The following is a 14,990-nucleotide window of genomic DNA, read 5'->3' as shown; positions in this document are numbered from 1 at the left end:
TGAGCAGTACTCCTCAAAACCACCAAGGTCATCAAAAACAGGGAAAGTCCGAGAAACTGTCACGGTCTAGAGGGGCCTAAGGAGACATGAGGACTGAATGTATTGTGGTATCCTGGACGGGATCCTGGAAGAGAAAAGGGACATTAGGTAAAAACTTAAGGAAATCAGAATAAAGTATGGACTTTCGTTAATAATAACATATCAGTATTGGTTCACTAATTGAACCGACGTACCAAAGTGTAACATAAGATGTTAACATTTAGGAAACTGGGTGAGGGGTATAAGAGAACTCTACTATCTTTGCAGCTTTTCTATAAATCAAAAACAATTTAAAAATAGTTCATTCATTTTTTAAAAAATTTAAGTCGTAAAGTCTCATGATGTATTTAAAATGAGAATCTTTAAAATAGGAAGAACTTCATACGCAGTTCTTAAAAGCAGATTTGCAGGTTGAGGTTACCTCGTTAAACTGTCCTGGGATTCCTTTGAGCAGCTGACTGCACTGTGTGTTTCAAATGGAGTAAAATTGACAAAATGTCAGTTTCGCGCAGCCCTTCCTGTACACAGCTGTTATGCCATGAATATTTTTCTCGCACTTACCTTGAGGAGCCAAGGGATTGTTAAGCTTTAGAATTCACTCTTTCTTCTGTCTCTGTTGAAATGCTCAAAGACGGTCCCTGTGAATTTCCCCTGAAATCTGCTCTTTAAGGTGAGGTGGCTGTGAGATGCTGTGGGATGTCCTTGGTTCTCTGGCTCCCAAATTTCCACCAGACTCCCTGAAGAAGATGTTTATGCCAAACTCATTTTTTCTGGGAATTTCTAGAACAAGTCCAAGAGAAGAAATATGTGTCTTTTAGAAATCCACCGTAGAGGAGCTGAACTGGTTTTACAGAGCGGGTTTTGTCGTGTGTATGGAAAGACAGTCTGACCAGTTCTCCCCCCTCTGGCCTGGTGCTGTGGGGTCCCCGTGTCATGGTTCTGTCACGCTCCTGGGATTTTCCTTGTTCTCTGTTTCTTATAAAAAGAATACGCCAGAGAACTTTGATTTCTCCTTCCCTTCTTAGTTTCAAAAGACTTCTGGGGTGCGGGCAGGTTGGAATTCTTTTTTTTTAAAGATGGGAACTTTCCAAGAAAAAAGTTTTTAGCTGCTTCTGAGTGGACTGGGTCTCCAACAAAAGCCACATCCACACCACAGCGTAGGGTGCGAGACTGGCCTTTCTAAGGTCCGTTTCTGCCCCAAGATGCCAGCCCTTAAGCTTTGAAGGTCCCTCCCTGTGTCTGTGCCCCGGCCTGGCTACACCATCTGTACCCCCTGAGAATGAATTCCTCTGTGGGATCCACAGACCTCCAGGACTCCTTTCTAGAGCCTCTCTTTCTGTAAAAATCTTCAACTTCACTATTTTTATTAACCACTCTCTTCTGTTTAAACTCTCATTTTCTCCAATGGCTATCTTTGTCATTAGTATTTTAACTGAAGGGTAATATTTGCACGTAGATCTGCTAAATGAACAAATAAAAAGAAAGAATTCTTCTAGTATTTGTGTAATAGTCCTCTCACCTCTCTTGATACCAACTTACTGTTTTGCAGCTGGGGAATTATCTTTTGGCCGGTAGACAGACGTGTCCATCCTTTCTAGTTGTAGTTGGGGGCTGTGACTTACGGGTGAGGTGGCATAACTTGAGGAGAGGAGCACAGACTGTTCTGAAGTCAGGCTCCTGGGTTTACAGTTCATCTCAGTTTGGGGCAAGTCCTTGAACTTCTTTGTGCCTCACTTAATCATCTATAAAATGGGCTCATAATAAAAACTATCTCCTGTAAAGGGCTTAGAACAGGGCCTATTACATGGCATGCATCCTCCTGCCAGCCAAGTGGTTCTTAAATAAATTTATGACTTTTCTCTCTAGAAAGAAACTCTTGTCCACACAACTGGTACAGCATTTAAAGGGTAGTAATTTATTTTAATGGTTAAGAGATGAAGAGAGAAAGAAGGAGAGAGAACCATATGGCAGGGTAAACCCTGGGGAAAGGTGTCTGGGGAAGTCTACCACCCCACTGCAAACACATCCACTTAAGTTTCACTAATGTGACAGTTGTGGCGGGTGTATACCTTTACATATCAAATGAACCCCACAGCTGAGTGATGCATGACTGCTTTTGCTTCGAATTTCATGCCTGGTGGCTTCTTTATTTTTCTTCTGGTTTTATACAGTCGCTGAAGAAAATTAATAGGGAGCTGGACACTATTAAATTCATACGGGTGAACTGAGTACCACCTAACAATAGTGCTATTCTCAGAGACAGATTCCTCGCCCAGCGGACATAATCGACTCAGTTCTTAACCTCTCCGCCTGGCCAGTATCGCCTCCACAGACAGAGCTCCCTTTGAGGCCCAGGCTCTCCCACTGGGGAGGAATTGCCCAGCTGCACACGAGATCCAGCCTCATGGGGCATCGTCGGATCGGTTCCATGTGGCTGACAGTGGGAAACGGGTGGCTTTCTCTCTTGCGTGCGCGCCGCCTGGGGAGGCCACAGTTCCCATTGTCGCAGCATTAAGGAACTTGCAGAGGACTGCATGCTATTGCATCCTATTGACCCTGTGGCCCCAGAAGTCTTTTCAGCCAGTTGTTGAGGAAGAGGAACTAATGCTCTATTATTACCCTAGGAAGAGAAATTAACACTGTAATATTTGAGAGCAGCTTGAGTGGCAGTTAAATGAGAAAACTTCCATGCATTTTGCTGCTGGCACAGTAGGATAGAAGTCAAGGTCTCAGCTACCTCAAAGCTTTAATGAAACCTACCTGCCTTGTATTTGTTAGATCCTAAGTTTATTTCACTATTTGTCCCGCTTAAGAGAGAAAATGAAAGCTGGACAACGACCCCCCATAGTAAGGACCCCTCCTCTCGACGTTTATTCAGTGAGCCCTTGCTCTCTTAATCTTTTCTTCCTCCTTCCCATTCTTGAGCAAATGATATTAAAAATCATGGGTTATTAAAGGAAGCCTTCGGTAGCTGCCTCCCCTCTCCAGTCTGTCACTTTTTGTTCAAAGTTCTCTTAAAATTATGTTTCAAGATACTATCCGTATGTTCAGGACAGACTCACTGTCTCATCTTTCACTTGACGTTCATTTTACCGTGCATTAGCTGATTTTTATAATTTACCTCTACATGAACCTCATCCCCGTTGAGTTGCTGTAATCAGAGCCCTGGAGCCAGGCGGCCCAGGTGTGCCCATCACGCCAGACTGTGAGCTTGAGCAGGTCGTTTAACCTCTGGGCTTCGGTGTTATTGTCTGTAAAATGGGGATAGAAGCAGTAAACCCTCCTCATGAGTAGGGAGGACAAACTGAGTTAATTTATGTGAGGTATGTTTAATATTGTTATCTCATTGTAATGCCTCAGGTTTTCAGGCTTAGCTAATACTTTGGTTAAAGTTTGGTCAAAGGAGCCTTCACATAGCAAAAATGCACCATTTTTCCCATCTCCCATCTCCCATGGTAAATTCAGTAATTAATCCATGAAGGATTAGCAGGGAGTTTTGGTTTCTTGAAGTTGTTGTCTCATGACTCTTAACCTTATTCTCTGAAAAAGTAGATCCTGTTTTATTCATTGATTCATTTATTTATTGGTTGTCCCTTATTTGCTTTTTCTTTATAACTCCTAGAGAACTATGAACAGGGGAGGTGATATAAAGTGCAGACACACAATTGTCTGGAGGGAAAAGTGAAAGAAGATACATCATCGGTAGGACTTTAGACAGCAGCCACCTGCAGCCATGGATGTAACCCAGATAGGCAGTGAGCCGATGAGGAAATGATCAACTCCTTGTTGAAAGAACAAAGAGTCTTTAAACTGCAGTTTATGGAAAAAGAACAAGAGAGTTTCTGCTGTGCATATTAACCAAGTGAGGGACTCTGGGCACTGTGCCTTGTGGCGTTGGTGGGCGGCTTGTAAATGGCACTGTGGCCTGCATGGCGCTAACCTTTGAGAAATCACGTAAGGCAGAGCTGGAGTGCCTCTCTTACGTTCCTGACCTCGGGAGGCCCTGGCGAGCTGTGACCCTCGCCTGTTCCGTTCATTTGTGATGAGCTTAATAAATTTCCCTTCCAAGACATTGGGCCTAGAAACAGCCTTTGGGTTAAGGTCCCATGTAACCCTTTTTTTCCTTCTTCGGAGTTCGAATTGTTTCTTTTACTGAACAGCCAGAATGTGCCACCAAGATGCACTGAATCTCATTTCTTCCACTGCAGTCTTGTTAACCAGTTGTTTTAAATCTTGCCCTGTTATGTTTGCATGCTATGTGTATTTTCATTCAGCTAGACTAGAGTCTTTTCACAGCTTCCATTCTGCCAGGGAAGGATGTTATTTGACTCACCCTTGAAGCGGTTTTGTGGAAATCTCATGTTTGGGATAAGGACAGGGTCCAGTGGGTGATGCAGGGTGCTCATTGTCCTTTGTCCACAGATGGGAGGGCTCTCGAGATGCAGATGAACAAGCGGAGCTGTTCTGGAGGGATGGGGTATGTCATTTGAAGGAGTGCACTCAGCTCCCTCCTGAGGGCTTTGGAAGGGGCGCCATCCTTGTTCTTATCTTTGTGGTGTGCTGAGTGCCCTTTATAAAAGCCAGACAGCATATTTTGTTATGCAGCAGAAGACTGTGATTGCTTTAGAAACACATCCAGTTAGCCTACTGTATTCCTTGGTGAAACTGAAGGCTTGGAAAGATCCCTTAGAACACAGTTACGAGGGCTCAGAGCTGGCAGATCCAAAGGTGTGGTGCTTATAAGTAGCAGAAACGTTATCTGTCTACTTGGGTTCAGAAAGTGTGTGTCTGTGTGAGACAGAGAGAGATGAATTGAAAATGAGCGTGGGGCATGGGTTAGAGAGGGAGGCATAAATGAAAAAATTTTTTCACCAATTTGCCTGCCATCTTTGGTGATAAGGGTAAGATACAAATTTTGGGTTCCCCCAGGTTTTTTTTTTTAAATTATAGTTCCTGATAGAAATTATTCAGTAAAATATGCATGCCATTGCATTCTTAAAAAGACTACCATTGTTACCGAAACTGAAGTGGGTTCCCTCCTGGTGAGTTAAATCAGACTCTCCACCAGAAGTAGTTGTCTCACAAAGTAAAGTATATTTGCGGCAAATAGGAGGCCATGAGGAATCATTTCCAGACTCATGGCGTCCACAAAGGGAAGCAGGGACCTTTATTTCGGATGGGGAATGAATATTCAAAAGGCAGAGGTAAGTATTCACTTGCACAGGCTCAGGTGGAAAACACACTTCCACATACACTGCAGGTTATGGTAATAAGGCCTAAGGTCCTCCTGGAGAGATATTAGCATTGAAATAAGGCAAAGGTCATAGGCATGGCTCTCATGGTGAGGCTTGGTCTCATTCTGGGTGGTTGGTGATTGCGTCTCCTTAACATAACAAAAGGAAAAAGAACAATTTGGGAAAACAGTTAAAATATCCAAACCCACCCTTGAGTTCCTGGGGTAACTAGTCTGTGACACCATGAATGTGATGTAAAGTCTCTAGGTGATTATAGGTCAGCGTTTTGAGATTACAAGTATGGCTCTCCTTCAGGCTCACTCTTGAACTGTGCGGTGCTGTTGGGCTCCAAGTTGAAATGCCCCGTAATGCTGTTTATTTTGTGTTCACTCCTTTTATGTTTTTGATTTAGTGTTTTGTCGGTAACATGCCTGCCTTCAACTATAGTGTCTTTCTCAGGTTAATGATCATGAATATGTATATTATATTTTTGGGGGGAGTTGGGAGGGGGTGCCTAGGTTATGTGACTAACCCAAAGTTAAGCAGATGATAAGTAGCAAAGCCTAGATTCAGAAACCAATAATCAGGCTTATTAGAACGATAGGTATTTAAGAGTAAATAAGTTTGGGGCTGCTAGTTGAATGTGGCAAATTGAAGACACATGTTCTCTCTCCTGCTTCCAAAACACCACTAAAAATGACAGTAAAAGAATAAAAAAAGGGCAAAAAACCACCAACGGGAAGAGAACTAGGGAGAAGCATGGAAGGCAAGGAATGCCAAAGTAGATGGAAGAGCAAGGACCAGTTTTGCAGAATGGAGACCACCACCACCTACCCAGTGTTGGCCAGTGTTGTATAGTGGGGTCAGGCCATCAAGAAGCTAGGCAGGAGGCAGGCCCTGTGGCCAAGTGGTTAAGTTCGCGTGCTCCGCTTTGGCAGCCTGAGGTTTCGCCAGTTTGGATCCTGGGTGCGGACCTGGCACCACTCATCAGGCCACGCTGAGGCGGCGTCCCACATGCCACGACTAGAAGGACCTACAACTAGAATATGCACCTGTGTACTGGGGAACTTTGGGGAGAAGAAGAAGAAGAAACAAAGAAGATTGGCAACAGATGTTAGCTCAGGTGCCAATCTTTAAAAAAATAAATTACTTTAAAAAAAAAGAAGCTAGGCAGTCCATGCCACAGACCCAGGTACCTCTGAATAAGGGCTGAGGGGTGAGAACAGGGGACTAGTTAAAGGAGTTTAGAAAGCCAGATTGTCTCTCTTGTCCCTTATAGCCTGCTTACTACTTGCCCTTCACCCAGGTGGAAACTGAAGATTTATGCTGGAGAAGTTGGACAACAGCACAGCTAAAGGCAGGACTAGGGCACTTCACTAAAGACTGGGGGATTAAGTGAAAGTCAACACAGTGAGACCCCCAGCCTTGTTTCCCTATTTTGGCTAAATACCTCCAGACAAGAGAATGAAGGAACCTTCCCCAGGGACGCTGACGAGCCCAAGCGAAAAAGACCTACCTGTACTGATAGCTCTACCACCCCCATAAAACCCTGGAGTGTCTGCCTGGTCACTCCAATATGAAGTAATGTTAAAGCAAGATGGATCATTATAGATAAAGAGAAACATTTCCTAATGATGAAAGGGTCAATTCCCTAAATGTATGGCACCAAAAAACAGCTTCAAAATATGTAAAGCAAAAACTGAGTAAACTAAATAGAGAAATAATCAAATCTGCAATCTTAGTTATGTATATACTAGAAACTTACAAATAGAAATGGAAATTTTCAAAAAGATACCACTTATGTTATCATAAAACATCTAGTACCTAGGACTAAATCTAAAGGAAGATACAAATGACCATGAGAGAAAACTACGAAACAGCATGAAGAGCAATTAAAACCCTAAGTAAATGGAAAGGGCAGCGTGGTCATGGGCTAGAGTCCTTATACGTAGAAGAATTCATGGAATTATTTTGTAGAAACTGAATAGAATGAGGAAAGGTAGAGCAGGGGAATGCTTTTTTTTTAAACCAATAAGAAGAATTTGGCTTTTTAAAACGGTGTACATACATTCCTCTGTTAAAATAGGATAGGTGGGCTCTGTGACCTTTGTGACTGTGTTTGTGGCATTTTTCTTCCAGATTCTTGATTCTGTACTGGATATTTGTGATGCTTCCATGGTACCTCCTGCTTATTCCTATCACAGAACTTAGCATGTGTAATTCTTGCCTGTTCCTGTGTTATTACCCCCACAGGGCTAAGACCTTTTGAAGCAAGCGCTGTATCTTGCTCTATTGTATCTCCCATATTTATCACTTTCTAGCACGTGGCTGAAACGTGTCCCATTCTCAGTGTGTGAATGAATGAATTGAAATGAGTTAAGTATGTGTGGTAGGCTGAATGCTGCCCCCCAAAGATACCCAGATCCTTCCTAATCACTGGAACCTGTGTATGTTACCTTATATGGCAAAAGCGACTTTGCAGATGTGGTTAAGTTGAGGATCTTGAGGTGGGGAGATTATGCTGGATTGTCTGGATGGCCCTAAATGCAATCATAAGTGTCCGTGTCAGAGGCAGACAGGGAGATTTGACATGAAGAATGTAATGTGACCACTGAAGTAAGCTGGCTTTACAGATATAGGAAGGGGCCCCATGAGGCAAGGAATTCAAGGCATGCAGCTCTAGAAGGTGGAAAAGGCAAGGAAACATTCTCCCGCTGAGCCTCCCAAGGGGGCACAGCCCTGCCAGGAGCCTTGATTTTGGCCCGGTGAAACTGACTTTGGACTTCCAACCTCCAGAGCTGTGAGACAATAAATGGGTGCTGTTATAAGCTCCCAAGCTTGTGCTAATTTGTTACACCAGCAACAGGAAACTGATACAGTATGTGAGTTCTAATGAGCCTGTATGTTCTCAGTTGTGTAAATATTTCAAGAAACCACATTGTCCCTCTCACTGAGGGCAATGCCTGCTACCTTTCTGGGACCCAAGACCTTTGACACTGTCTTGTCCACTTCCCATCAGGAGATGAGCCACCTCTTGTTTTTATTTTGATGTTTCCAGTTGAGGTTAGATGAGATCGTGACTTTTGAGCAATACCAATTACAGTTCATAATTCAAGAACAATTTATTAAGCACCTACCATGTATTAGGCACTATAGTACTAGGCCTTGGGGATATAAATGTTGAAGTAGTTAGCCCCATCTGGAGGTGCGGCGAATATTTCCAGGGGAAAAGATGTTTAGATTGAGGCTCGAATGATAAGTAAGAATGTCAAGTGAAGAAAAGTGAAAGATGTGGCAAGCAGAGGGGGTGGATGCTTGTGAGTTAGGAGATGTATGAGAGAAGAGCCTGGAGAGAGTTTGGGTGGGTATCATTGAGGAATTTAAAGGAGAAGATGGATGGATGGATGGAAGAATAGACAGATGGATAGACTTTCAGACAGATAAGTGTAGAGACGGAGGCAGAGTCAGCAAGGACAGCCATGTGCTGATGGTGGAGCTTTGGGAAACACTCATGTTATAAGGAGAGGCCAGAGGAGGAGCCACACAGGAGACCCGGAAGGAAAGACCTAGGAGTTGGGTAGCTCCCCCTGAAAGGACATGTCACAGATGTCTAGGAAGTGGAGGGTCCCAACTCAAAGTGAGTGGCTAGCAGTGCCAAATATGGCAGACAGGTCTGCTAAGAGAAAAGGTGAAAGGTGGTTGTTGGATTTGGCACCAAGATGCCATGGAGATCTTGAGCAGAGCGGTGGTGTGGAAGAATGTGTGAGGTGGGTGGAAGACTAGCTACTAGTTGAGAAAACAGGAAGATAGTGATTACTTGAGGAATAGAGTTTTACCTCTGCTGGGGTGAGTGAAATGGTCATGCCTTGTATCTGTACCAAAGACCCATCCATTCGTGCGAACCACTAGCTCTACTCCCACTGGCCTTCTTTTTCCTCTCCGTTTTTTAAAAGTGAAGGTATACTTTGCATAAAGCAGAATTCACCCCTTTTAGTATCGAGTTCTGAGTTTTGACAAATGGATATGGCGTGTCACCACCACCACGATCAAGATGCGGGATAGCTCCATCACCCGAGGAAAGTCCCCTGTAGTCGGTGCCTGCCCCTGCCACCACTCCCTGGCCGCCACAGATCCGTTGTCTGTCCCTGGAGCACCTGCCAAGTGTGAGAGCAGCACACAGGTTAAGATTTTTAGTTGTCAGGTGTTAGAATTAATGATTGGGTTCACTTAATCTGGGCTCTCAATTTTACCATAAAAAGGGGTTTTGTTTCCTTGTTCATTCTTTTTCTCCCTAAACTAATTTGAAGTTCTTTTGATTCATGTCTCAGGGTTCATCAAACGCCTAACAGAGAATTGATTTGAGCTTTTTTGCAAGTAACTTTTTTTTTTAAACATTGGCACCTGAGCTAACAACTGTTGCCAATCTCCTTTCTTTTTTTCCTGCTTTGTCTCCTCACATCCCCCAGTTGTGTGTATATATATATTTTTTAGTTGTGGGTCCTTCCAGTTGTGGCATGTGGGATGCTGCCTCAGCATGGCCTGATGAGCAGTGCCATGTCCGCGCCCAGGATCTGAACTGGAGAAACCCTGGGCCGCTGAAGCCGAGCACGTAAACTTAACCACTTGGCCACGGGGCCAGCCCCTGATGCACTTTCTGCATGTTTTTCTTAATGCATCTGGCTTACGATGAGGAACTAACTGAGATAAAACTGAAAGTTCTTGTCAGGACACTTGCTAACTGCAAATAAGAAAATTCTAACCTGATTTAAGTTCAAAGATGCATTTTCCACAAAATCTAGCATAATGCCATGGGTCAAATAGTCACTAATGCCAACTTAAAGAAATAATAAAATAATAATGTACCTAGTGGTCTGAAGTAGACAATTAACTTTGAGTCTGTTTTCATTGAATATTTTTGAACTGTTGATTCAAGCCACAAACAACAGCTTCTGGGTCAGCTCTCCTCGATCCCATACCTTTTTTTCAAAGTATGTTTAATTTCACTAATGTTGTTCATGTGTGTAGCAGTTAACCTGGCTGTTAGCACATAATTTACCCAAGAAATGAGTTACCCATGAAAAACAAAGGCTTGTTTCCTGTTGTGTCTAAGTCCGGGACGAAGTCAATAATTCATCTTTCAGCCTCTAAAATAGTTGACTTGCTGCTTCCCGCTCCAAAGGGAAATAATGCCAGTGTTAATCTCCTTTGGTTGCAGGAAGGAAAGAAGTCAATGATCTTCCGCTTCAGGACCAGCCAGTGTTCGTTATTGGCTTAGAGTGGCTCTGAGTGGTGCAGGTGCTGCTTTCCTTTGTTGAACTCAGCTTGTTTCCTACTTTCTGAATAACATTTCTTATCCCTTCAAAAATTATTGTAGCAGAAAATGTCCACATAACCCAAAGCCTTTGGAATACCTGTGGTTTTCTTCAAACTTAGAAATATTGATATGTTTCCTTTTAACTAAAAACTACGAGTCAGGAAAGATTGGCCAGAACTGATAAGGTAACATTCAAAAGGGATAAATGTGGTTTTGCATATAGGGTGAAAAAAATCAATTTTATAAAAAATCAGTCACCCTGGAGAACTGACGTGGCAATTCATTAAGAAATAAATGACTAACACCTGGGCGATTGCATGTACCACCTGCTCTGCCTGGACAATTGGCGTGATGAGGCTGCCAAAAATAGACAAGCTGCACCAACAGACATTGGGGTAATTGCTCCCTCTGTTTTGTGCGGGTGGGACCACATCTGAGTGTTGTAAGTTTGAGTTCTTCAGAAGACAACACTTTGGTTGCAATGAGGCATTTTGACTTCTTTTAGCAGAGCTCACTCCCAGGAAACCTCATCCCACAGACAAGAGGGATTGCTCAGGAAGTAGCGAGCTTTCCATCATTGGCAGAGTTCAGACTAGAATATTTTTCATACGTGGGGATTGTTTCTAGACTGGACCCCACTGTGACAGTGCCTGGCACGTAACTATTGAATGTATGAGGAAGTGACTCTCAGGAAGCATGTCCTTGGGGACTCATGTGCTAGATGGACAGGAGGGCCTCGGAGGTTCATTCCTCCCATGAGCTTGTGTGAATTTAGATCCCTCGGGACTAGTAATTTTATGTGAAAGAAATGATTAGCTGATAACATAGCAAATTGTTATAGTATTAGTAGATATAATTTAACTTCAGCAACTTAATGGCCTTTTATGTATTTTCTGTTGCGCCAAATTTTGCTTTAGACTGTCAGGTGCTTAAGTGATGTTGTAATGAAAGGGTGATCTTTGCCACTCCACTGGTTGCCAAGATTAATCTGGCTTGTCTGAGTGGATGGTTAGGTCACTTCTAGTGCCTGCATTCAGTCAAAGAAGGTGACCTTCCCAGATGGAGGAAAACTGTTCAGTAATGGTTCTTCAAGTAGCTAGGTTCCTTTTTTGACAGTTGCTAAGAATGACAACATGCTCTTCCCAACGATGCTATTCACGTAATACCAAAATCACGGCTTTGGGGCTGGCGGGGGGAAGGAGGGCTCTTGGCTACTCATGAACTAGTAGAAAGAAGAAAGGGAGGAGGAAGTAATAGAAAATGAGATGTAAAAGTACATCTGATCTGGAAACAAGAGATTTTGATCAAACACAGTTGGGAGACTCATGTGTGCAGAGCCGTGTGGTGTATCTTCAGAGACGTGATATGCAGCTAAAAGATGGCCACGCTGTGCTTTGTTCTTTCTGTGATGCTGCCACTCTCTTCCGTTACAGAGCACCAGAACTACTTTGGGATAGATGAAAACCTTGGCCCTGTGGCCGTCAGCATCCGGAGAGAGAAGGTGGAAGATGCCAAGGAGAAAGAAGGGTCTCAGTTCAACTACCGAGTGGCTTTCAGGACGAGTGAGGTAATGTGTTGTCATTGTCCTGGGCTGAAGCCTTTGACATAGTACTCCTCTAGGTTGCTTCAGATAAGGTAGTGTGTTTATTTTTTAATGTTAATGATTGCAATATTTAAGATCATTGAAAGGGCCGACAGTATTTTATTCCAAATAAAAAATGTGAAAACCTAGCATGGATGTTAAGTGGTAGTGATTTTACTGCTACCTCACATGATAGGATAAAATGATAAGAATGCAAGGTTTTGGGGCTAGACTATACAATTTATGTCAAAACTTAAAAATAACTCTAAAATCTAATGCAGAAAATCAGGCAGCCTGCAGTTAGGTGACTGGTTCTTAATGTTTTTGCCAGTGTAATAACTCTGCCTTCCCACACTTCATTACATCAAGGACCCAGGTTAGTTCTTTGCATGTCTTGCTTCAAGTGAAAAGTGAGATTGTTATACAAATGACATGATATGTATAGCCAATACGCAGAGATGTTGACTTATATAGAGAATTAGATCTGGCCCGCACTTTAGGTTTTCTTCTCTTGACCCATTTTAATTTGGGGGGAATATATTTGGCAACTGTTCCAGAATGTGTAGTTTGGTTGACTACTTCCAGATCAGACCGAGGAAGGAGAGCCCGTCAGTAGTCATCACGTGCAGTCTGTGTGAGCATGTGCACCACTGTGCATCTTACCTGGTGCTCAGGTGCCCCGGTGCTCTGCTAAATGTGGTGCTGGGTAAATATGAGATTAAATCCCTCTCTTGAAGTGACATGTTTTAAGTTATAGACCCGCACTGTCCAATTCGGTAGCCATCAGCCACATGTGGCCATTTAAATTTAAATTAATTAAGTAAAATTAAAAATGTAGTTCCTCAGTCATGTGAGTCACATGTCAGGTGCTCAGTAGCCACATGTGGCTAGTAGCTCCTGTTAGTGCAGATGGAGGACAATCTCATCATTGCAGAAAGTTCTATTGGGCAGTGGTGTTACAGAGCATCAGGCAGACATCCGGCCTGGTTGTTACCACCTTCACCACAGCTGCTTTGTTATTACGCTAACAACTCCCTTCCCAGAGTCAGAGGGGCAGAATTAGAACCAGGTCTCTCGACTTCCGGTGCTAGGGGTTTCCTCTGTCATCGTATTAGATCTGAGCCATGTGTCAGAATAGTGATGCCATGCTTTCATCACATATTTGAGGACATATCACAAATCCTAAGGCAAAATCAGGTGGTAGTCTTCTCAACCCTGAATCACCCTGCCCGTGGGTGTCACTGGATATCCCTATTCAGCCTCAGGAATTGTCAGCAATGGAAAGTTAAGTAGAAAAATAGAAGGAAGTGGGAGAAAAGAAGAGATGCAGAGAAATAGAGAAATAGGAAAAAGAAAAGGGAAGGACAGGAGGAAAGTGATTATGGCCAGGCCCAGCCTCATGATCCCAAATTTCTCCATAATGTCCTTCTCAGGTTGCTTTCCAGAGTTGTAGGAATGTCTTTATTTCCTGCGACATTGTTCTGCCTTGCTACTCCTCCTTCTTTAGGTAGGCATCTGATTCTTTCACCCCCTCCTGGCTTATTCCTGATCCCTGTATATTTTTGTTGTTTAAAGACAATGTGAGGATTGGTTCTGCTTTTTCAGGTTGAGAACTTTAGTCTCTCTTTCCCCACTCAGAAAAGAGTCTTAACTTTCTTCCTCTTTTTATAACTAATAACTGAAGTCTTCTGTTTTGCCCCTGCAGCTTACCACCCTGAGAGGAGCAATTTTGGAAGATGCAATACCCTCTACAGCCAGGCACGGTACCGCACGAGGACTACCTCTCAAAGAAGTTCTGGAATATGTCATTCCAGAGCTGAGCATTCCGTGCCTGAGACAAGCTTTGAACTCACCCAAGGTCTCAGAGCAACTGCTCAAGCTGGATGAACAAGGGGTGTGTATGATGCGCGAGATTTGAAGTTCGTGGGTGACTTTCTGCCTGTATTTCTAAATAGGCTGTTTTTTTCCCCATCCGCCTTTCTTTTAAAATCATTTATTTTTAATGCCTTGAAGCATTTTCCCTCTGGTTTTTCCCAAATCTGCTTCCATACTACTTAAGAAACGTGATGCCTTCATAGCGCAATTCACCTGCTGCTGAGTTGTACCTCGTATTGTTTTTACCGAGGTTTCAGTACCTCCCAGCAGGCAAGAGCACATCTGAGTCATGATTGTTGGAGGCCGTTGATATTTTTTTCCAGGATTTAAAAAACTCCTGTTGACCCTTTCCCTGAGCTGACGTTTATTCTTGTCTACTATGTGTTAAGGCATCATGCTAACAGATGGGAGTGAACAGCGTTGGGACGGTTGAAGCTGACTAAGACCTAGTCCCTAGCCCGTGAGGACAGTGAGACTGGGAGCACAGAGGCCTCTGCAAGGCAGAATCTGGTCATGGGCCTTGGAGAGGCATCAGTGCAGTGAGTGCTCAGGGAAGATGGGACAAGTCCCCCGAAAGAGGTCGTGTTGTAACTGGGCCTTTAGACTTGGGTAGAATTCTAAGAGGGTGATGTAAGCAGTTGCTGTTTTAGAAACTATCACTTCTTCCTTTGCAATAAAAAGGTACACATGGGGAGGTTGGGAGCTTAAAAGGAAACAAAGCGTATTGAGTCTAGAGCATATAAGACCTTGAATGCTAGCTGAGGAGCATGCACTTGGTTCAGAAGGCAGTAGGGAGCCATGGAAGGTTTTCCGGTAGGATGTGACATTATCAGAGCTCTATCTTAGGAAGGTTATTCTGGTAGAAGGGAATTGGACAGGTTGTTGAAGATGGAGACTGATGGTCGCCTGGAGCTCAATTATGTGGTTGCTGACATCATCCGGGAGA

The 14,990-nt window shown here is 43.4% G+C and overlaps 1 protein-coding gene across 5 annotated transcripts in view; it reads left to right on the top strand.

The window, feature by feature from the left end:
• The window catches only part of SIPA1L2 (signal induced proliferation associated 1 like 2), a 210,694-nt gene that overhangs the window by 110,595 nt on the left and 85,109 nt on the right, over positions 1-14,990 (top strand). For all 5 annotated transcript variants that reach the window (XM_046652986.1, XM_046652984.1, XM_046652987.1 and 2 more), the window contains exons 4-5: positions 12,021-12,154; positions 13,875-14,063. In XM_046652986.1, coding sequence (XP_046508942.1) covers positions 12,021-12,154; positions 13,875-14,063 — 323 coding nt within the window. The remainder of the gene's footprint in view (positions 1-12,020; positions 12,155-13,874; positions 14,064-14,990) is intronic.

The sequence above is a fragment of the Equus quagga genome, chromosome 2 (assembly GCF_021613505.1).
Source record: "Equus quagga isolate Etosha38 chromosome 2, UCLA_HA_Equagga_1.0, whole genome shotgun sequence".
Lineage (NCBI taxonomy): Eukaryota > Metazoa > Chordata > Mammalia > Perissodactyla > Equidae > Equus > Equus quagga.
This window is presented reverse-complemented; position numbering and strand designations above follow the sequence as displayed.